This window comes from Equus caballus, chromosome 3 (assembly GCF_041296265.1).
Source record: "Equus caballus isolate H_3958 breed thoroughbred chromosome 3, TB-T2T, whole genome shotgun sequence".
NCBI lineage: Eukaryota > Metazoa > Chordata > Mammalia > Perissodactyla > Equidae > Equus > Equus caballus.
This window is the reverse complement of record NC_091686.1, coordinates 119,914,623-119,937,059: the sequence shown is the minus strand read 5'-3', so window position 1 is coordinate 119,937,059 and position 22,437 is coordinate 119,914,623. Positions and strand designations below refer to the sequence as shown.

At 51.9% G+C, this 22,437-nt stretch overlaps 1 protein-coding gene across 6 annotated transcripts in view; it reads left to right on the top strand.

Annotated features, from left to right (window-relative positions):
• C3H4orf50 (chromosome 3 C4orf50 homolog) overlaps positions 1-22,437 on the top strand; it is a 122,565-nt gene that overhangs the window by 24,470 nt on the left and 75,658 nt on the right. For all 6 annotated transcript variants that reach the window (XM_070262732.1, XM_070262730.1, XM_070262731.1 and 3 more), the window contains 6 exons: positions 65-194; positions 1,266-1,393; positions 3,011-5,524; positions 12,472-12,645; positions 16,482-16,538; positions 19,333-19,515. In XM_070262732.1, the coding sequence (XP_070118833.1) occupies positions 65-194; positions 1,266-1,393; positions 3,011-5,524; positions 12,472-12,645; positions 16,482-16,538; positions 19,333-19,515 (3,186 nt within the window). The remainder of the gene's footprint in view (positions 1-64; positions 195-1,265; positions 1,394-3,010; positions 5,525-12,471; positions 12,646-16,481; positions 16,539-19,332; positions 19,516-22,437) is intronic.

Genomic DNA, 22,437 nt, shown 5'->3' with positions numbered 1-22,437 from the left:
TCTCCGAGTGAACAACTCAGCCAAGGACACTCATGCTCTCTCCACGTCTTGTGTCTTCCTCAAGGAGGCCCCAGGCCGTGTTCAGGACGGACCTCAGCCCCTGCCGGGGGAGAAGGCACCAGATGCCTGCAGAAGCCATGGCCGGCACACCACCCTCCGCTCCCACGGGGCCCCTGGACCCAGGGCCTCAGCAGGTGTGTGGGGCCGTGGTGCATGGGGCACGAGGTGGACACTGCGTGGATGCCCACTGTCGGGCTACCTCGCTGATGCCATTCTGATGACGCAGGGGGTGGTTGCCCCGCTCTGCAGACAGGAAGCTGAGGCTCAGAGAGAGAGTGTCGCTTACTCAGAGTCACACAAAAAGTGGGATCCGAGTCCACAATGCCCGTGACAATGTCCTCGACTGAGGCTCAGCTGGACGTTTCAGTTCCCTCCTTCAGCCCTCAGAAGGGTGCCCGCAGGTGTCCTCCAGGGGAGCCGTCTCCGCAGAAGACCGTGTGATGTCCAGGTGTTCGTCTATCCCCACCCACCCCGGTGACAGCCCAGGGGTGAGAAGGGGTGGCTCCAGGAGCTGCTGGGCCTAGAACCCTTCGTCCCTAACTCGTCCCTAGTGGGAACCAGTGTCTCTGAACAGTCTCAGCATGGCTTCCAGGGTCCCTGCACACAGCTCACTGCACTCAGGAGCCCCAGGCTGCAGTGTCCACCTGGGTGTCTGTGGTCTGTTTAGTCCTCCAAGGTCAAATGCGGTTTGCGGATGAGGGGTCATTATACCCAGCGGTGCTGCTGACCAGCAAGGCTGACGTCCCCCTCTGTCCCATTTCTGAGGAGCAGAGCTGACCAGCCAAACAAGGTCAAACTTGTCCTGGAGAAGGGAATCGGCGCTTGCCCGGGGGTGAAGCCTGGGTGCCAGCTCCCTTGGCCACATGCCGACTGTGGGGCGGGGATTGTGACCCTGTGTGACCATGACGGTGCCAGGCTGAGGGAAGTGTCCTGGATTTAGTCACCTGTGTGAGTCCATTGGTCAGCAGAGGTGGCTTCCAGACCCGGTTCCACTGCCCGTCAGTGGATGGTCATTTCCCATCTCTGAGCCTCAGTTTCCTCCCCTGGCGGGTGACGTGAGCACCCGGCTGCCTGGAGGGGCTCAAAGGCCTTGAGTCAGCGGGAAGTCCTCTCTCATCCTAACAGCAGGTGGTACACCCGCTGGTGGTGATTGTGGGAAAGTTCTAGGAAGGTCTTTTAACTGTTGGGGTTCTGTCCCTTCCCAGGCCAGCCCCCTGAGGGTCCCTGCGCCTGGGTCTGCATCGGGGCTGGACGGGGCCCCTCTGATTCGGTGTCAGGCCTGGAGACCACGGCCGAGCTCCTGGGGGTGCTTGCAGGACGTGACCGTGCACAGGTGAGGCCAGAGGCTTTCTGCGCGCCCAGGGCACCATCTGAGTCTGATCAGCCCTACTGTGTGTGTTGCACAGTGTGGTTACCACACAGTAGGTGGGAGAAAGGGGTAAAGAAGCTCTGGGTTTGGAAGAACTTTCTGGAAATGGCTGAGAGGGAGATTTGAGGAGACGGAATAGAATGCCCTGAGACATGGTGGGGAGTGGGCGGGAAGAGGCCTCGCTGTGTGCCTGGCCTGGCTGCCACGTAGCACACTTTATCCCGTGACACCTCCCCACCGCCTGTGAGGCGGGAGCCGTGACCCTGTTCTAGAGAGGGGAAGACGGGACTCCAAGAGCTGCTGTGACTTCCAAGGCCACACAGCCCGGGAGCAGGACCCGGAGCTCCCGTGTCCATGGTCCACACTCTGCGCCACGCTATCCCCTGTGGACAGGAGCTGGGTTCCAACCGGCCCTGCGGTGGCTCCCCCTGAGGCCGCAGCAAGGCACAGCCTTTCTCAGCTTCCGTTCTCCTGTCACTAAAGAACAGAGATGCGCTCGGACCAGAGCTAAGGCCACCAGCCCTGGTGTGGGTCTGTGGTTCTAGCCCTAGAGGGGCCCTCTTCGCTTCTGTGTTCATTCGCGTCCTGCTCCGAGCCCCTGCGTGGTGTGCCGCTCACACCAGAGGGAGGAGAGAGCTGGAGAACCTGGACCCCACAGAGGGATGGAGTTAGACAGACAGGACGACAGGGACGGGCAGTGAAAGGGCGGGCTGGGTGGGTTGACCCGCCAGGTGAAGACCAGGCCATGACGCTGGGCACGGTGTGGGGCTGGGGTGGGACCAGGGTCGTGTGAGGGCCCACAGCAAGCCTGGGGGTGAAGCCAACTTCGTCTCCCAGGCGCCCCTCCCTTCAGCAGGCCCGGACCCCAGCCCAGCAGGGGCCTGTCCTGTGAGCTGGGCTAGTCCCCCTCTCTGGATAAACGCCTCCAGTAAGTGAATATAAAAATATCTATGACACACCTCCCGTGTGCCTGGCATCATTCTAGGCCCAGTGTCCCTGCCCTCGGGGAGGAGTCCACCCCAGTGCTGTCCACTAGAACCTTCCGCAATGTTGGACACGTTCTGCTGTGCTGTCCGATATAGCAGCCGTGAACCACAGGTGGCTTCTGAGCGCTTGAAATTGGCTGGGTGGCTGCAGAACTGAATTCTAACTTTTATGTAGTTGCTTTAAGTTTGGAAAGCCCCATGTGGCCTGTGGGTACGGCATAGGACAGCGTGGGGCCGTAGGCGCACTTGGACAATACACACCTAAATATGTGATGTGAGAGAGTGGTGGGCGCTGTGGAGGGAAATAAAGTGGGGCCAATAGACAGAGAGCAGTGGTAGGTGTCAAGGGTCATCTTGAGGAAGTAACGTTTGAATTGGGATGTGAATGAAGCAAGAGAGTGAGCCATGAGGGCATCTAGGGCTGAGATATTCTGGGCAGAGGGAAGAGCAGGTGCAAAGGTCCTGGGGTGGTACTAGGCTTGGCATGTTATGAAGGCCTGTATGGCTGGGTGAGGAGGCACCGAGAATATCAGGAGATGAGGTCAGAGTGGAGGAAGGGGCTGCTTCACAGCTTCTCTTCTCTTCTCTTCCCCAGCTTACTCCGCCTGAGCCCAGAGTGGATGCACAGCCTCTTCTCCTCATCTGTGGCTGCCCCCCAGGGCAGAACGTGGATGGCTCACTCCTCTCTGTGGAGCTGGCCTGGGTTTCAGAGCAGAAGCCAGCAGCCGTGCCGGCCCAGGAGTCCTTTCTCCTGGTGCAGACATCCACACTCCCTCCCTGGGGACTGGCCAGGGACCCAGCTCCCCTGCCACCACCACCGCTGCCCTGGGAGGCCGCCCCGGGAGAACTCCAAGGCCAGCAGGTGCTGGACGTGAGGCCCCCACCTGCCCCCAGAGCCGGAGGACAGTCCTGCCAGGACCATCGCCAGGCAAGGGGCCGCGATGCCCCCCTCTGCCGGGAGTCCCCCCATGTTTCAAATCCCCCATTACCCAGGAGAGGCCCCAGGGGTCTAAAAGGCTCTCAGAAGGAGGGAGGAGGAGCCCCAGAGTGGGGAACTGAGGAGCAGGAGGTGAGGAGGACTTGGGACAGGAAGGAGGAAGACCTCGGTGACAAGCGCCAGCCAAGTCAGGAAGGCCGTGAGAACCTGAGCCTGGAGGACAGGGTGGGAGCCCTGGAGGGTGTGCAGGGCGGGCACACGGCTGCAGAAGCCCGGGTCGCTGCCTCCCGCCCCTGGCCTGGGCAGGAGCTTGCACCACCTCCTCTGCAGGAGGAGACTGCAGGGTCAACAGATGGTCCCGAGTCCCTGAGCAGGAGGGGGACGGGGGCAGGGCGTGTCTGGGGCCTCCCAGGGGGGTTTTCCTTAGAGGAGGAGGAAGAGGCCTCCCCAGCCACCTGCTTCAGGGCTCACGACACCAAAGGCCTGTCTCCAGCAGGCGCTCAGCATCTTGCAGAGCAGGGCCGAGCCGTCGGGAGAGTTCAGGGCCCGGAGGAAAACCACGTGTGGTCTGGAAGTGCTCGGCTGCTGCAGGAGGAGAGCCCCGGGGACCAAGGGCAAGAGGAGGAGGAGCAGAAGGCGTTCCATCAGGAAGGGTCCAGCCCGGGCTGCAGGGGTTTCCTGGAGGAGCCTAGTTCTGAGGAATGTGAGGCCAACGAAGTGCTTCTCTTTGTGAAAGAGGGAGGTTTGCCACTGTCTCTGAGATTGGCCTTATCGCCCGAGGGGGCCGAACCCACCAGCCACTCACAGGCTCCGAGCACAGGGCAGGGCAGGTCTGCGCTCACCATAGAGGAATTCGAAAAGGAGGTGGAAGCTTGTTTCCGGCAGCTCTCCATCCTGAAGCTTGGGAGCGAGGGTCGTCGGCAGAAAGTTCCCACGTTGGCAGGAGAAAACTGGAGCTTTGCTCACAGGTGGCCCAGCTGCCAGGAGAATGCCTGTGCTCAGCAGGCTTTGGCAAACCAGAGTTTGGATCTTTGTTCTGCCATGGAAGCACATCCCACTGAGAGCAGCGAGGATGTTGAGCTGGGAGAGACCGAGGCCCTGGGAGCCGGCCAAGTTCTTCCGGGCACAGTGCCTGATTCGGACGACGTGGGTCCGCGCCCCGGGGGGCCCTCTGAGCTGGGTCAGACCTGGCTCTCTGAGCGCCCGACAGCCCTCGAGAGAGTGAGGAGAAGGTTTCATCAGCTCATTGCTGGGCTGAAGAAAGAGAGAAGCAGAGTTTTACATGACAACATCGCACTTCAGAGAGACCAAGAGAGGGGCCGTAAAAAGCTGCGTGCCCTTGAAAAAGACAGGGAGCGAACTGTGAAAAACATATCCGCGCTCGAGCGGGATAACAGCACACTGTTGGAAGACATCGCTCACTTAAAGAGGGAGCTGGACCAGTGTTTGCAGGTCATTTCTGACCTCGAAGACTGCAACGGGAAAAGTTACGGCAAAATTTCCGAGCTCGAGGAAGAAAACGAGAAACTGAAAGTGCGTGTGGAACAGCTCGGGAAAGCCCTGTCTGAGAGCTTTAGAGCATCCAAAGGCGTGACGGAGCACGTCACACGGGAAAACCGGGAGCTCAAGGCGCTGATTTCCCAGCTTGGGGTCAGTTACAAAGAGCTGATAAAGGACGTAGTGTTGGGGATAGAAGACATGATCCGGGCCTTAAGGAGGGAGAATGAGCACCTTCTACACAGGATCCAAGTCCTGGAGAGGGAAGTCACAAAGGGGAGGAGCACCGATGTGGGGCGCTTGGTGAGGGCCCAGGAGCCCCTCCAAGGAAAATGCAAGATGGCGGTGGACAAGGAGACTGCTGTAGAAAGGGAGGTGCAGGTAACTCAGCTTCCAGGGCCACTGATCACAGGACTGCACGGGCTGCCCTTGGAGGAGGAAGTGGGTCTGGCTGGAGAGCGGACGGGACCGTCCTCGGGCATGGAGAATTCCGGGTGCCGTGCTGATTCTACTGCTGCACCCCTGGTCTGGGGAAACGCCGAGAGATCCAGCGGCCTGCAAGAAAACACCGATGGAGCGGGGGTGAGAGAAGCACTTCCGGAACAGGAGGAGAAAAGACCGTGGTGTTCTGCAGACCAAGGGCCAGCTCTGAGGTCCCCGAGCAATGGCCCCCAGGTAGGTTGATTGCACAGCTGCTTCATCATCCCCCTGCTAACTTTCTACAGGGCCAACCGCTCCCTTTACTCATGTAATCCTCCAGCAGCCCTAGCAGGGAGGTACTGTCTCCATCCCCACTCCCCAGATGAGAAAACACAGGCGCAGAGAAGTCCAGTGACTTGCCCACAGTCCAGCAGCTGGGAGGGCTGGCGCTGAGACTCCTACCTGGGTGGCTCCAGAGTCTCCATTCTTACCTGTGACGTAAGACAGGAGCCTGCCCCTCTACTTAGGCTGTTCCAACTGGTATCTGGTGGAACCTGGAGCAGGGGTTCACCCTTTAAGGGCAGAGCTTGTATTTTCAGATCGAGGAGTTTTTCAAGCAGCCCACATTGCTGTTCTGCACCTTGGGTCCTGAAAGCTGCAACGGAAAGAGCAGCAGGCTTCAGAACTCCGTCAAACAGGGTTGAAATCCAGCTCTGCTCTCACTACAAATGTGACTTTGGGCCGAGACACGGACCTCTCTGAGTCATTTCCTCATCTGTGGACAGCACTCGACTTTCAGGGCTCCTAGGACGAGATGCTGGTGATATTCTTACGCTGGTGTGAATGTCTGTGGGATGTGTATTGCTGAGGCCTTCGTGCTCATCCATACCCTTCTGTCTCTGTCTCTCCTTCTCTCCCTCCCTCTCTCGACAATTTTATCAGTCATTTCACAGGATCTTGTTTTGCTTTTGTTGATTTTCTTTATTGTATGTCTGTATTTTATTCCATTGGTTTCCGTTTATATCTTCATTGTTTCGTTTCTCCTACTTCCTTTTGGTTGAATTGGCTGTTCTTTTTCTTGCTTCTTGTGTGGAAAGCTTGGATCATTGACTTTCAGCTGTTCTTCTTTTGTGATCTGTGCGTTTAAATCCGTGCGTTTCTCTCTCAGCGCTGTTTCGGCTGCATCCCACACGTTTGATATGTTCTTCTTTTTGTGTCTCTTCTGTTCAGAGTCGTTTCTAATTGCCGTTGTGATTTCCTCCTTGACCCATGGGTTATTTAGAAGGGTGTCGCTGAATTTCCAAGCATCTGTGGAATTTTTGTTATTGATTTCTAGTTTTATTTCGTTGTTGCCAGAAAACATACACCATACTATTTTAATCTTTGGAGATTTGTTGAGATATGTTTTATTGACCATGTTATGGTCACTTTTGGTAAATATCCTATGTGCCATTGTAAAGAATGAATACTCTGTGATTGTTGAGTGTTAATTAGGCCAAGCTGGTTAATTGTGCTAATCAGATCTTTTATATCTTTGCTGATGTGTTGTCTATTTGTTTTGTCATTTTCCAAGATGTCTTTTGAAATCTCCAACTCTGAGTATGTTTATTTCTTCTTTTTGTTGTGTCAGTTTTGATTCATATACTTTGAAATTATACGTGAATACATGCAGATTTAGCATTATTATGTATTCCTGCTGGATTGACTCCTCTATCGTGATGAAATATCTCTCATTATCACTCACACTTCTTGCCCTAAAGTCTGCTTTGTCTGATGCAGGCGTACCTTGGAGACGTTGTGGGTTTGGTTCCAGACCACCAAAATAACATGAATATCACGTAAAACGAGTCACATGAATTTTTTGGTTTCCCAGTGCATGTGAAAGTTATGTTTACACTGTAGTGTAGTCTACTCAGTGTGCAATAGCATTATGTCTTAAAAAACAATGGATGTACCTCAGTTAAAAAATGCTTTACTGCTAAAAAATGCTGACCGTCACCTGAGGCTCCAGCGAGTCATAATCTTTTTGCTGGTGGAGGGTCTTGTAAAAAACTCGGTATCTGTGAAACATAGTAGAGCAAAGTGCAATGAAACAAGGAGTGCATGTCTTAAAGGAGGCACGTCAGTTTCCCTTCATTAGTATTTTCACGTGTACAGCTTTTTATACCGTCCTTCTTTCTGCTTTCACTGTACCCATATCTCTATATTTGACGACCTCTGCTTTGTAGGTGGCGTGTCTGGTCCATTTACGTTTCATACACGTAATGATATACTTGGCTTGATGTCTACCTTCTTGCTATTTCTTTATTTCTCCTTTCCTGCCCTTTTTTGGGTACTAATAAACTATTTTCTATTAGTCGTTTTCTTTTCTATCAGCTTATTTTGTTATATATTTTAGTATCATTCTTTTAGTGGTTACCCTAGAAATTTCAAAATGTATCTATTAATTATTAAAATTTACCTTACTTAGCACTTTCCCATGTCCCAAATAATGCAAAAATCTTTTCAAAGTTTAATTCTGTTTATTCCCTTTCTTCTCGTTATTGTTTATTTTTGTCGTGTGTGTTGCTTCTGTGTGTAATGTACCTTACAAGGCGCTGCTATTATCGTTGTTTTAAACGATCAGGGATCTTTTATGTTTACCCGTATCTCTGCGTGTTCTTGTGCTCTTTGCTTTTTCTTCCACTTCTAGGAAGTTTGACTTCTGCCTGAAGACCTTTGTTATTTCTTGTAGTGAGAGCCTGCTGGTGATGAGTTCTCTCATATTTCTTTTCATGAAAACAGTTACCTCCACTTTTAAAAGATTTTTTTTTCCCTCTGGATTCAGAAATTTAGGCAGGCAGATATTCCTCCTCTTTTGGCACTTTAAAGCTCTCATTCCATTTTCTACTTTGTGACGTTGTTTCTGTTCAGAAATTGGTTGTTTCTGTCTTTTTTTTCTGAAAGAGCTGTCATTTTATCTCTGATTACTTTTAAGACCTCCTTTGTGTCTTTGGGTCCGGGCAGCTTGAGTGTGACGCACCTTGTGGGGTTTTATGTGTGTTCATCCTCTTCGTTTCCTCTGTGCTTCTTGAAATTCTAGATTCATGTCTTTTATGAGATTTGGAAAATTCTTGGTCGTTATTTCCTTCAATATTTTGTTCTATTTTTCTCTCCTCGCCTAGAAATTCAGATTTTTTGACGACATTCCACATCTTTGGAAACTGTTCTAGTTTCTCCTTTTTTTCCTCTTTGTGCATCAGTTTGGGTCTTCTACTGACCTGTCTTTCGTTCACTGATTCTGTGTTCTGCTGTGCCTATCTTCTGATAAATCCATCCAACGAGTTCTTAATTTCAGAATTATTGTATTTTCTAGTTCTAGAATGCCCATTTTATCTTTTGAAAGAGATTCTGATTCTCTGTTGAAATATTCCATCTTTTCCTCCGTTTTGTCTATATTGCCTATATTTTTAAATATATATATATAATCAGAGTTATTTTAAGGTCTTATCTGCTTACTGCAATATCTGGATCATCTCTCAGTCTGTTTCTATTGCCTAGTTTATTTCTTGGTTAAGTCCTGTGTTCCTGCTTCTTTGTGTGTCTAGTAATTTTTAAGAATGTTTGTGTTGGACGTTCCGTAGGATCTGTTGGTAGAGGTTCCTGATATTGTTCTCCTCTAAAGAATCCTGGGCGAGTTTTCATCTGGCAGGTTGTGGAATGACCAGCAGATCTTGCTATTCCCGTGCAGGTGTACTCAGTTTTGATCCCAGGTCTCGATCTTGTTGCTGAAGTGTGGTCCTTGCTCCCGGGGCACAGCCTTTCAGTGGCATCAGCTGAGTTCCCGGAGCCTTCACCACGGACTCTGTGCTTTGGCTCAGTCAGAACTCTGCCATCTTCGTAGCAGTGCTGGACCTCTGAAATCTCTTTAGCATCTGACTTCCCAGCTGCTGTCCTCTGGTAGGTCTGAGTCTTGCACTGTCCTGCCTAGCTTGTGATTCAGCCAAGGACCCAAGGAGTATTATTAGGAAGCTGTCTGAATTTCTTCTCTGCAGCTCTCTCCTCTCTGTTACTTCGTCCCACAAACCCCAGCTGTCATAGCATCTCTGAATTCCAGCCTCTGATTCCTTCACCAGCGGGACCACCACATTCAATGGGAGCTCTACTTCTGAACCATGGTTTGGAAAATGTTCCAGAGAGAAATCCAGGGAGAATGTGGAGCTCACCTTGTCGTGTGTCCTTTTTCTCAAGGATTGTAGCCCTGCATTGGCTGCCATTCAATGTCTGCAAAGAATTGCTTTGATGTACTTATCTTCCCCCAGATCTTATATTTGTCTGATCCAAGCTCGTCAGACCTCATAGGAACTGAAACTCTGAGGAGGTGAATATTGAGCTGAGATTTTCAAGGGTCAAAAGGAGCAATGGATGAAAAGAAATACAGGCAGAGGGGGAAGCAAGTGATAGGCCCCGAGGCGGGAATGAGCCTGCCTTGTTGAAAAACCAGAAAGGAGCCAGAGTGGCTGGGTCGTGGTGGGCAAAGAAGGGGCGCGGTGTGAGATGAGGTTGGAAAAGTCGTCATGGGGCAGCTCTCAGAAGGCCTGTGGGAAAGCAGTGGGAAGGTGTTGGAGGGTTTTAAGTGGGAGAACAATGTGGTTAAATTTCCATTGTAAAAAGATCACTGTCTGCTGGGAGGAAAAGGGGCAGGTGAATACTGGAAAAGGAGTCGAGAGGATTGTGTAGTCATACCACCCAGAGACAATACATAGAGTGGAGTGGAGAAATTTCGAATTGAAAGAAGAGAAGATTCCAGACAAAAGCTAGAGTTGGAATCAGTGGGATTTTTTGATGGACAGGAGGCAGAGAAAGCTTCCCCTGTCCGACATCCTAAGTCACAAACCTGATCGTGTTTTTATTTGGCTTGTAAGTGTTCTGTATCTTCCTATTGCACTTGGTGTGAAATCCGAATTCCTCTTGGTGGGTTATAATCCGGCCCTCAGGAGCTTCAGCTGTTGCTGTTACGTTTCCCCCAATACTCCTGCATCCTTGATTCACCCCTCCCTCCACCCCAGCTCTCTCCTGGGAACGGCCTCTCATCCTCAAGGTCTCATTTTGGGGGCCCTCCTCCCAATCCCCCCCACTGGTTCAGTGTAGAGGTGGCTTATGCACGTCTCTCCCCAAGTCTGACTCAGTCGTGCCATTTTGGTGGCTTGCAGTTGGCCGTGGTGGGAGCATTTACACCATGGAAATCGGCAAATGCTACGAATTCCTGTACCCCGTGCTCAGCCTGGAGAGCCATTTTTACCCATCCTCCAGCACACCGCTGGGTGGTGATGGTGTCTCTGGGTTAGTGCCTCCTTGAGTCTCCTGCAGCCTCCTGGCTTCCCCTCACCACCCTGTGTTGAATGACCTGTTTCTGTGTCAATCTCCCCCACCAGACAGACCTCCCCAGGGCCGTGTGCACCATGGCTCCCAGCCGAAGGACAGTGTGGCTGGAGCACATGCTCCTAATGTCTGTTAGGGAGCAAGTGAGTCTTGGGGCCATTCACAGGGGCCGCTGTGCGGTGCAGTCCCATGTGGCAGATGGGGCCGGTCCCCACCCACACTTTCATTCTCTCAGAACCCACTGTGGGCGCTGTCTTAGGACCCTTGGGACGAAGCCCTTGTCCCCACCTTTGCAGAGGAGGGAGGCAGCACAGGCGCCACACTTCCCTGAAAGGCCAAGTTGTTTTGCAAGTCTCGGAGCTGGGTTTTACGGAACCATTCGGAGCACCCATCTGTTCTTGACAGGGCCCAGCCTGTCAATTGCGGGCCCACGCTCTGTACATTTCTGTTCATTAAAAAAATCCTGTTCTGCTCTCATATTCTTTGCTAACGAGGAGGATGCCTCATCAGCCACAGAGTCACGTTGGCTCTGCCCTCCCACCCCCTCCGTCTTCTCTCTCCTCTCCAACGGGATAGCTCGGCCTCCTCCTCCCACCTGCTCACACCAGGTCAGAAGCACGTGGAAGCCATGATCTCTGCGGGCCTTAAACTCCCAGGGGGGCTGCCGTGAGTGACAGGTAGACTGCCCCACAGGGAGGAAGTCTCTGAGTTTCTGGGCTTTGACTCGTCACCGTGGAACTCTTCCTGTTGGCAATGCCGCTCCTTGGTAGGCCCCTTGAACCGGGCGGGTCCAGAGCTGATAGGTGCTCAGGCCCTTGACCCAGAGAGTCCCCCTTTGATGATCTCAGGGAAAGAATCAGGTGCGTCACGTGTCTTTATCAAGGGTCTTTATCCAGCCTCAATTATCGCAGCCAAATGTTGGAATAATCTGAGCGTTCCGCATGCCATGGAATGCTACGTGTGTCCTAACGACGGTGCTTTCAACATTGTTTAATGATATGGAAAAATGCCCCTGATGTGGGGTCAAGGGGGCAAAGCAGGAGACAAAAGATGGGTATGGTATATTAAATATCATAGAGAAAAGGTATATATGTGTGTGTATATGTATATATATATATATATATATATATACACATGCCTCTGCGTATGTATTTAAGTTATTAAAAAATAAAAATTTATAGACTCCAGCACCATTGGGGGCAGCAGCATTGCTGTCAGTCAACCACACTTCCCACTAAATCGGCTGCGTCAGCCTCTTCCCCTCACCTTCTGCCTCCCAGGAATTCCCTGTGGGCGTCGACATGAAGCCCACTCATATCCCACCGGCTCTTCTGTACTGATTTAAGAAAGCTGTTTGGGAAAATGCAGTATCTTCTGTTTTATGTGAAGCTTTAATGGAATAATACCCTCATAACTGGATTTGAACATTAAATTTCATTCATCATGCTGTGTTTCAGTATAATGGTGACTGACGTCTATTAGAACAGACTCTGGAATGCCATGCCATTTGCATATTTTTAAAATAATATTCTAGAATATTATTCAGTGATTTCCTAGACTTCCTCTCACCCACAAGAAACCCAGCACAGGCCACACGCTCACGTGTGCACATGCCTAAGGGCACGGTAGAAAGGCCGGGAGAAAATCTATGAATAATAACGATGATTATGCTGGCCAATAAGATTTGGGGTGATTTCTCTTAATTTTCTAAAATTTTTTTACCGTGAGAAAAATGTAAGCAGGAAAAAAGATTAAGAAGGCAAACGGGTATTGTTTGTTTGCTAAGGCAAATTACTTGCAAGATAACACAGGAGTTTTGTTCACATCTGTTATGTCCACAGCTCCAGGACCCGGAGGCTGAGACTTCCGAGGAGGCCCTCAGGCTGCAGGTCAGGCAGCTCCATCACCAGGTGCGGACGCTGCGGTGCCAGCTCAGGGACCAGGGCTCCGCGCACCGCGGGCTGCAGGCGTCTCTGCATGAGGCCGTCCACCTTCGGGCCGAGCTCACGGGCCAGGTAGGTGGGCCGCACTGCCTTACCCGCCTGTAAACGGATGCTCCCCCCGCTCCAGGAAGTCCTGAGAGCAGAAAAAGAATCAGGCAAGACCCCGCTGACCGTTTCCAGCAGTCTGCTGGGATTTACTAGATTTCTAAAGCACAGAACAGTGCAGGGAAGAAAAACAAGCCTTTAATTCCTCCATCCAGCTGACCTCGGTTAAGTCAGAACATATTAATACAGGTATATGGTTGTTTAGAAAGTCAAAGCGTTTTTCAAATGTTACATAGATGAAAGTCCTTCCTCTGTAGGAGTGAAGTGGGTGTGATGATAAAGGGGCAACAAGAGAGGTCTTCGTGGAGCCGAAACTGTTGAGCATCTTGTCAGAGGTGATGGAGACGTGAACCTACATAGATGATAAATTCGCATGGAACTTAGGGCATGCACACGCATGTGCACGCACGCACACACATAAATAAGAACAAGTGAAACTGGAGAAGTCTGAATAAAATTGGTAGATCGTATCAAGGTCAATATAATCGACATTCTGTGGTTGTAATATACTGTAGTTTCACAAAAAGTTCCTACTGGGGGAAGCCGGGCAAGGTATACGCGTGATCTCTCTGTATTGTTTCTTATGACTGTCTGTAAATCTATAATTATCTCAATTTTTTAAAAATAGTCATTCCTCCTCCTCAACCCCAACCCTTCTGACCCCAGTATTTTTTTCAACCCAATCTACCCACAGTCAGTGTACGCGTGTGTGTACGTACATGAAATTATACCAAATAAAAATATTCTGCATCCTGGTTTTACCATCTAATAAAAAATCTTGGTGATATTTCCATATCAACACATACAAGCTGACCTCATTCTTTTAAAATCTTGCATATTATTTCTTCATGAGGCCGAATCGTAACTGACTTAACCAATTGTTCATTTATGGAAATCGAAATTGTTTCTGTTTCTTTGCTTTATTACAATCAAGGCTTCAGTGGACCTTTCTACACCTCTGTCTTGGGATATGTTTCTGCCGCATATGCAAAGGGAAAAGTCCTAGCAAAAGAATTACTAGATCGGAGCCGGCCCGGTAGCATGGTGGTTAAGTTCGTGCACCCTGCTCCAGCGGCCTGAGCTTCACAGGTTAGGATCCCACGCGTGGACCTAGCACTGTTTATCAAGCCATGCTGTGGCCGTATCCTACGTAAAATAGAGGAAGATTGGCACAGATGTTATCTCAGGGCTGATTTTCCTCACACACACACAAAAAAACCAGAATTACTGGGTCAAAAGATACATACGTAATTAACTCTGATAGATAATGGCAAATTGCCCTCCAAAATGGTTGCATCATTTATACACTCACCAGAAAGAAAGGGATCTGCTTGTTTGCCCACTTGTTGCCCTGAGTGATACCACACTTTACATTTTTTTGACAAGCTGATGGATGAAAAATACACCATCCCCATTTTCATGTGATTTCTGACTCCTTCCCCGTGCATTTTCTGTGTGATCGAGGATGAGATACATAGAGATTTATATCTTTTGTCCTTGTTGCTTCCTGGCCTTTGTGTCCATTCTGCTTTTGGCTGTGAAGTCATGTGTTGGGTGGGTGTGATCCCCATTCCCTTATTCTTGGATCTGTAGTTATTTCAATTAATTGATATATTCCTGTTTATATATAATAGTTCAGAGAACTGGGATTACTGATTCGAAGGGTGAGGATATGGTTGATTCTTCATACATATTGCAAATTTGCTTTCCAAAGTGTTGGCACCCACTTCTGAAGCCACTGCAGTGAATGAGGGAGTATTTCTCACTGTGTCCTCAGCCAGCATGGAGGTGTTATGACTTTTCCTCCCGTCTGTCACTGATCTACGAAAAATATAGCTCCAATTACACATGTGGGGCCTTTTTTTTTTTTACCACATCCAATATATTTTAAGTCTGCTTTTTATCATTTTTATTCTTTTTTTCTCTCTGTGCTTCAGCTTGGCTATTTCTGTCTTTCAGTTACATGATGCTCTTCAGCTGAGTCTAATTTGATCTTAAACCCATTATTTCAGTTCTTAACTGCAGTTACTGTCTTTTGCAGTCCTAGAATTTCCATTTGATTTTTTTTATAGTTTCTAGTTCTAGGATGAAATTCTTAGAATGTAATTATTGAGCATTTTAATCAGTTACTTTAGGGTCTGTCTCCATGGCTCCCTTTCACATTCGCACCAGCAGAGGATGAAGGTGCAGCTTCTCCACGTCCTTGCCAACGCTCGCTGTTCTCTGTCTTTTTGATGATACCCACCCCAGCGAGGATGAAGTGGAATCTCGCTGTGGCTTTGATTTGCATTTCTCTAGTGGCTAATGACGTCAAGCATCTTTTCATGTGCTTGTTGGCAATTCATATATCTTCTTTGGAGAAATGTCTATTCAGATTCTTAATCCATTCTGTAGTTGGGTTGCTTGTTTTTTGTTGTCGTGTTGTCAGAGTTTGCTGTACATTCTAGATACAAATCCCTTATTAGATATACGACTCGCAAATACTTTCTCCCATTCTGTTCTTTTCACTTTCTTCTTATTTGTTTTTTAATTGCAAATGCCCCAGGACACAGTTCACAGCAATATATTCACGATCTTTCCTAAACGGAAGCGGAGAGAGGATTTACTCCAAGCCTGCAGATATTATGGCGTGGCTTCAAATATAAGACAGTCTGCTTGGAGCTGGCATCTTACTCTTTGAATATATTCAGAAAGGTATGCCAAAATAGATATATAGAAATGTTCATTGAAGCCTTGTTTCTAAAGCAAAGGAACAGGAACTATAAATTTTCATAAACAAAGATTGGTTAAATAAATCATCTTTCAGCCACATAATGAAATAATATGCAAGATTTTAAAAGAATGCAATCAGTTTGTATGAGTTGATAAGGAAATAACATCATGATTTTAAATTAAATGACAAAACATTTGGTATGCATAGTTTCCTATGTAGATATACACACATATGCATTCTGATCACGGGTATGTAGGGCTGAAAGAGGTGTTAGAGATCAGAGGAGGTTGGACGAGAGGAAGAAGGCGTTTGTCTGTGTAGCTTTCGTGTGCTGCCTACAGAGGGAGCAGGAGAGTGGGAGGAACTCAGAGGACACCCACCGGATTATATCTCAGGATTTGGTGGCTCAGGATTCAGGCAGGACTCGGCTGGGCAGTTCTGCTCCGCGGAGCATCAGTGGGGACCGCTCCGTGGTACTCAGCTGGGCACTGGGCCAGGCTGGAAGGTCCACGGTGGCTTCGCTCACGCGCTTGGCGCCTCCGACCCTGACGGTAATGATAGTTTATGTCCGTTGAGTGTTGACTGGATGCCAGGCCTTGTTCTAAGCACTTTACAGGAATCATTTCACTGAATCCTCATTACAATCCTCAGCATCTGGTGGGCAGGAATATTACCCCACTTTCCAGAAGGGAAACCTGAGGCAGAGAGAGAAGCGACTTGCACAGGTCACAGATCCAGTGAGTGTCTGGGCTGGATTAGGACCCAGGGTGTCTGGCCTGGGGACCCATAGGTTTGACACCACACCAAAAAACTCCGCCACACGTGTGTGGGCAATCCCGGAAGGCTTCCTTCCTGAAGGCAGAGGCGACCGAGCCAGCCTGGCAAGGGCAGTCCGGCAGAGCTCATCCTCCGGTGCTCACAGCATCCTTCCTGCCCTGACCCTGCCAAGCAGGTGATGGGGAAGGCCCCTGTTCCCGGCGCTGAGAACTCCCTGTGGGAGGAGAGAGGAGACAAGGGCCAACCTCTCTGGGGAAGCACCGAGCTGTGCAAACGATGGCTCAGGGTTATCAAAAATGTGGTTCTCTTTCAGCTTGAAGAACTTCAGAAAAAGCAACACGAAGCAAATTTGGCTGTGACTCCTCTGAAGGTAATATGTTTGTGAAATCAATATGAAATGTCTCTTTCAAAAAAAACCTCCGTGTTTTTCCCATTACAGGTGTAATCCATCTCTATTGTATAAAAATACTGAAAAGAAGAATGAAAGAGACAAAAAGCACCCCAGATCCCCATTTGAATCTATGTATTTTCTTCCAGTATGTTGTCACATGTGTCTCCACATGTCGGTGTCCTGCTTTCCTCTTGAGAGTGTCACCTGGAAGGGCTGTCCCATCTTGACCAACCTTTGAAGCTGCTGTTCGTGCTGGAGTACAAAGCATGCGATTCCACCACCCACTTGCTGGTGCCCCAGTCTGTCTGTCCACTCTCCCTCCCTCTCTCTCTCTCTCTTTTACAGTATTGTATAAAAACACCACACTGCAAATTTTTTATTAGAAAGTTCTCCCTGCATATCTAGACGTTTCTTTGGGACCAGTTCCCAGGCCTGGCGTGACTGGCCCGCGGGGCTGATATGTTCGTCGCTAGTTGGACGCGTAGTTTGGTTGAGATGACATGTTCACTCCCACATATGGCGCCTGGATTTGGGATGTGGGCCTGCAGGGCCTGCCCTTTCTTTCTATCCCCCGGCCGGGTAGAGGGGGAGGGCCCTGGGCTGGGAGTTAGACGGACACGGTCAAGCCTCAGGATCCCAGGCCCACCGAGTCCCGCCCCCTCCGCAGCCTCAGTTTCCTCACTTGTGAAATCGGGGCCGTGAGCCACACCATCCCTAAGCCCGGAATCCCGCGGCTGCCTGAGCCTCAGGTTTGTGTCTGTGAGATGAAGTCGTGGTGAATCCGCTGGGCTGCTCCCCCGGCCTGTTCCGCGGCGCCCCGGACGCTGTCGGTGGACAGAGAGGGAACTGGGACGCTCTGGCGCACACGAGCCTTTCGTGCTCCTCCCTCGATGGCAGCATTTGCTTAAAAGAGGACCATAGTCCCTTGTAAACTGTAAAGTGCGTTACAAATGCGAGATAAAAGTGAAAACACAGCACCGGCACCACGTCGTTCACATGAGGCGAGGCCTGGCCCAGACGAGATGGGACCGGACGGGGAGCGGCCACGGTGACCTGGGTGTGTCCAGCCGCTCCTCGGGGCGACCTTTCACCTCTTAGGCCTCAATTTCCTCATCAACAAATGGGATTCCTAGCCTGGCAGGGAAGGCTTTGTGAGGACTCATGACATGATGGCTGCCGTCTACTGAATGCCTGCCACGGGCCAGGCACTCCACACGTATTTTGTTTTAAGTTCCACAACAACACGTCAGTAAGGGGAACAGGAGCCCCACTTCACAGATGGGGAAACTGAGGCTCAGAAAAATGCAGTGACTTGACCATAGTCCCACAGAGCTACTCAGTCGCAGGGCCAAGAATTGAGCCCAGCTCTGTCTGATGCCCAAGGCTGTGACCTTCGCCTCAGCCACACTGTCTCTCGTGACGTAAGATTTATAAAGAGCCCAGTAGAGTCATTGTCACCATTAACAATGGCCTTCTCCTCAGGAGGGAGCCACACGTAGGACGTGTTCATCTAATGCTGGCTGGGGGGATGAGGCCCCGACGTTTTGGGGCAGTGTGATCCAGGGGGTCTGGGGAGCCCCACCCAGATGTGCTGGGTGCCCCAGCCTCCCAGTCAGACCCCCTCCCGTCCTGCCCACCTGCCGTTCCTGGGCACCAGGCACCACTGGAAACCGACATGTGAGCATCGCTAAGCCTCTGGGACGAGCTGGGAAGGTAGTCCCGGCAGGAAGGGACCATCACCCCCTCCTCCGACAGAGCAGGAGGGCACACGGGGGGAAGCAGCCAGCCCAGGGCCACCTGCAGGATGACAAGAGTCTGTCACCCCCTCCAGACATGCGCACACATGGGAGGTCATTTCATGGCAAGTGCGTCACTCACTCGCGTCATTCATATAATTACACCTCCCAAGGGCCATGCTGTGCCCAGCGATGGCACAGTGACAGTGCCAGGGATCCAGGGGAGGGTCAGCCTTGACCTTGAGACGCTCCCAGCTGATGTGGGAGACAGACCCACAAATATAAAAATCACATGCTGGGATAGAGGGAAGCCAGAAGTCTGGGCACAGAGGGACATCAGCCCTGAGCATCAGGGAGGCCTGCCCAGGGAGGTGATGCCGGGGTGGCCTCTGCACAGATCTAACGAAGGCTTTTCTGGACTTGGACGTGTAGGAGACACAAAGGAGTGATGAGGAAGTTCCAGGGTGTTGGAGGTGGGGAATGGGCCCGTGTGGCTGAAACAGGAGGAGTGAGAAGGAGGGTCCTTGGGACGGGGCAGGAGAGGTGCAGGGACGAGCCTGAGAGTCTGCTGTACCCAGCTGGCAGTCATGGCCGGCATCGTCTGAGGGCCTGCGTGGGCTGGCCGGTGTGAGGGCTGTGCCGGCACCGTCTCCTCTTGTCTTGGGCCCTTAACAATGCCCACTGCACAGATGAGCAAGTTGAGGTGCAGAGAGGAGCTTGGTCACAGAGCTGGTCAGCGGCGGAGGCCAAGTCCACGCTCTTGACCTTCTGCTGCCCGAGGCTGGGCCCCATCTGAGGGCAGTGGGGAGCCACTGGGGCGAGCAGCAGTGTGGCCCCTTGTTTTCAGAGCTGCCTCCGGATGCCGAGTGGAGGGAGGGGTCACAGGGAGGTGGCCGAGCCGAGGTGGTCGAGCTGAGGCGGTGCTGGGAGATGCAGAGCAGGGAGCCGTCGCCCCAGCCCCCAGCTCAGCCCTCGGCCCCTGGGGGAGCCCTGCATCCATGCACCCACCTGGCTATGTCTTCGCTCCCACCTTTCAGGCCAAGCTGGCTTCTCTGGTCCAGAAGTGCCGGGAGAGAAACCACGTGATCACGCGCCTGCTGCGGGAGCTGCACAGACACGGGGCGCTGGATCGCCTGCTCTCCGAGACGGCGCAGAGCATGGTGAACGACGCGGCGCTGGCCGAGTATGCGGCCACCTTCCTGGCTCCCGGGGTCCCACAGGTAGATTCCCCAGACAGCCCTGGCCCTCTTCCTGCAGGGTCCACGGCACCTGACCCGCCCGTCCACCTGCCTGACCTGAACCGTCCCTGGCTCCCTCTGTCCACTGACCTCACCCGGGCACGCCCTGCACTCCTGTGTGCCAGGGTCTGTGCTCGGGGCTGGTGTGGGGAGGCGACCCCGCCGTCCTCGCTCTTAAAGAGTTCACAGCATAATACTGGAGACAGACGCACTGACAACGACCTTCACTGAGTGTCCGAAAGCCCGGCAGTGTCGTTTCACCAGACGGCTCCCTCCTGCTTGCCTCGGGCCTCAGCACGTGCTGCTGCCTCTGGCAGGGTTCTTCTCTGCCCCACGGCCTCCTGTCCATCCTCAGGGCACAGTGCAAGTGTGACTTTGCCCAGGGGGTCTGCCCTGAGTCCCACGGACCTCAGAGCTGGCTACACCCCGCTCTGTCCTCCCGGCCACATGGGCATGCGCGACGTGGCACACAGGGGGCATTTTCCCCCTACTGTTGGGGGAGTTTGTCAGCCTCTCTGTTGGGGCTGGAGCTGCTCCATAACCATCTCTGTCTCCCTGGTGCCTGGTATGGAGAAGCTGCTCAGAATACTGTTGATTGAATGAAATAATGAACTGAATGAATAAGGATCTCCTCTCCTAACGGTCAACAAAAGAGGAAACAGGCTCAGAGAGGTTGGGAGGCTCACTCAAGGTCACACAGCCCCCAGGTAGTTTGGGGTGATGGATGCCAGTTCTGACCCAGGTCTGGTAAAGGTCTCTGCCTGGCTCTGAACAGCAGTGCCTGGAGTCTGTGTGCGCAGCACCCATGGGTGCTCAGCCGAGCCTGCCCACACGCATGCGCACACACATACTCACATGTACACGTGCATGCACATGCACACTCACACTTGAGCTCGCAACCTCGTTCCTGGGGACCAGCCAGCAACGCCCCCCAGACTAGCTGGGCTCCTGCTGTGTGAGGGCAGATGCCGCTTGTGCTGGAGATGCAGCCGGCCTTCTCCAGGCTCCTGCTGTCTGGGCTCCGCACCAACTCTGCTCCTCCCTTCTCGGCCCCTGAGCCCGGCCTCTGCCAGGGGACCTGCTCTGTCCCGTCTTTTCCTCCTCAGCCTTCAGAGAGTCCTAGATGTCCCCTGGCCCAGAGCACCACACGGCCATGGAGGTGGAGACCTGGAGGCCAAGGGGTCTGCTCAGGGCCACACGGTGACTTGATTCAGAGCTGGAATTGGAATCCGGAGTCCCAGACTCCCAGTCCAGTGCTCGTCTCTGCCTGAGGGGTTCAGGCCTCTTCAGAGCAGGAGCAGGGATGAGTAAAGAGGTCAGCGCCTTGTTCAGGAGCCTGGCACAGTCCCTGTGTGTTGAGTGAGTCAGGACTGAGAACAAAGTTCCAGGGTGTTGGAGGCAGAAGGTATCACCCAGGTGGGCTGGTCGGCTGTCTGCAGAGAGGACATCACAGCAATGAGAGCCCAGCCTCCATGGGCTGCTCACCAGTCTTACAGGCTCTGAAACTGGGACAGAAATGTTCACTGGGATTGGACAGGCTGACTTACAATGACCAAATTCACAGGACTGATGTATAAACCTGAACGTTCATTTATTAATTTCCTATGAGAAATAGAACTATGTGCAGGCTGAAGGATTGGATGAATGGATGAAACAATGTCATATCCTCCCCCTTTAGTGGAGTTGTCTGGAGAGTCAGGTTCACTCATTCATTCATTCATTTGTTCATTTGTTCGTCAATAAACATTTATAATCCGAAGGTCATTTGGTAGCCTGGAATGAGACTGGGGAGAGAGTTAATGGTGCCATTGGCCTGATTCGTTCCGTCCCTCTAAGGATGTGCTCCTAGGCCTGGACATACGTCCCCCTGGGCCATGGTGTCTTTTCTCCCCGAGGCCTTTTGAAAGGCCATGGGCGTTTATGAGCTTCCATTCTCTCCTTTTAAGGTGACTTTGCATCTGCTCTGACTCATTTCGCATGATTTTACAGTTCAGCTTTCCAAGAACACCCCTGTTTTTATGATCTGGGGGACCCCTCACCATTCTTGCCACAAACAACAAAAACCCGGCTCTGCCATTTCATCCCACAGATATTTATTGAGCACCTCCTGCCGTGACCCAGGCGAGGCTGGAGTCCTGGGGAGAAATGGAGGACCAGGCCGGTCAAGACGTGAGAGCAGCCAGGGTGTCCCCCATGATAGGAGCCTGGTCCTCGTGTGGGCAGCTGTCGAGAGGGTGGACCCTGATGTCAGGGAGCCCTGGTTTCTAACCTTACCTCTGCCACTGTCCAGCCCTACGGCCTTGGAGGGGACACTGACAGGGACCCCTTCCTGCCCCACCGAGGGCAGGCATTCTGTGTGCTTGCTGTAACTGACTCAGATGGTCCTCCCACGGGGAAGGCACTGTCATCATCCCCTTTTCCAGATGAGAAAACCGAGCCTCAAAGAGCTGGCAAGTCTTGCCCAAGGATGCTCGTTCTAGCTCAGACTTTTATGTAAGTCACTTAGCTCAGCAGAGCTGGGATCTAAAGCTGGCAGCGGATTCTGCACACAGACAGCCACAGCGACCACGACCCCCGTGAGAAGCGGGGAGGAATGTGTGCTGTGCGGCGCTGGCAGGCATGTGGGCAGCAGCCCACGGTCGGGCACGTACCAGGCCCCCGATGAGTCAGTCCCTCTTGTCCCCGGAAGGCCGATCTTCAGTGTGCAGATATAAGGCAGTGAGAAAACCTGTGATGTCTTTAAGAAACCAAGAGGGCTCCGGGCTGGCTGGAGTGGGCGTCCCGAGGGGAGCAGCGGCGGGGTACTGGACAGGACGTCATTCACACTTGGTTCTGTAGCCGATGGGGAGCTGGAGGGGTCAGAGCAGGATCCACGTGCTTCAGGAAGACGGACCTGCAGCTGTG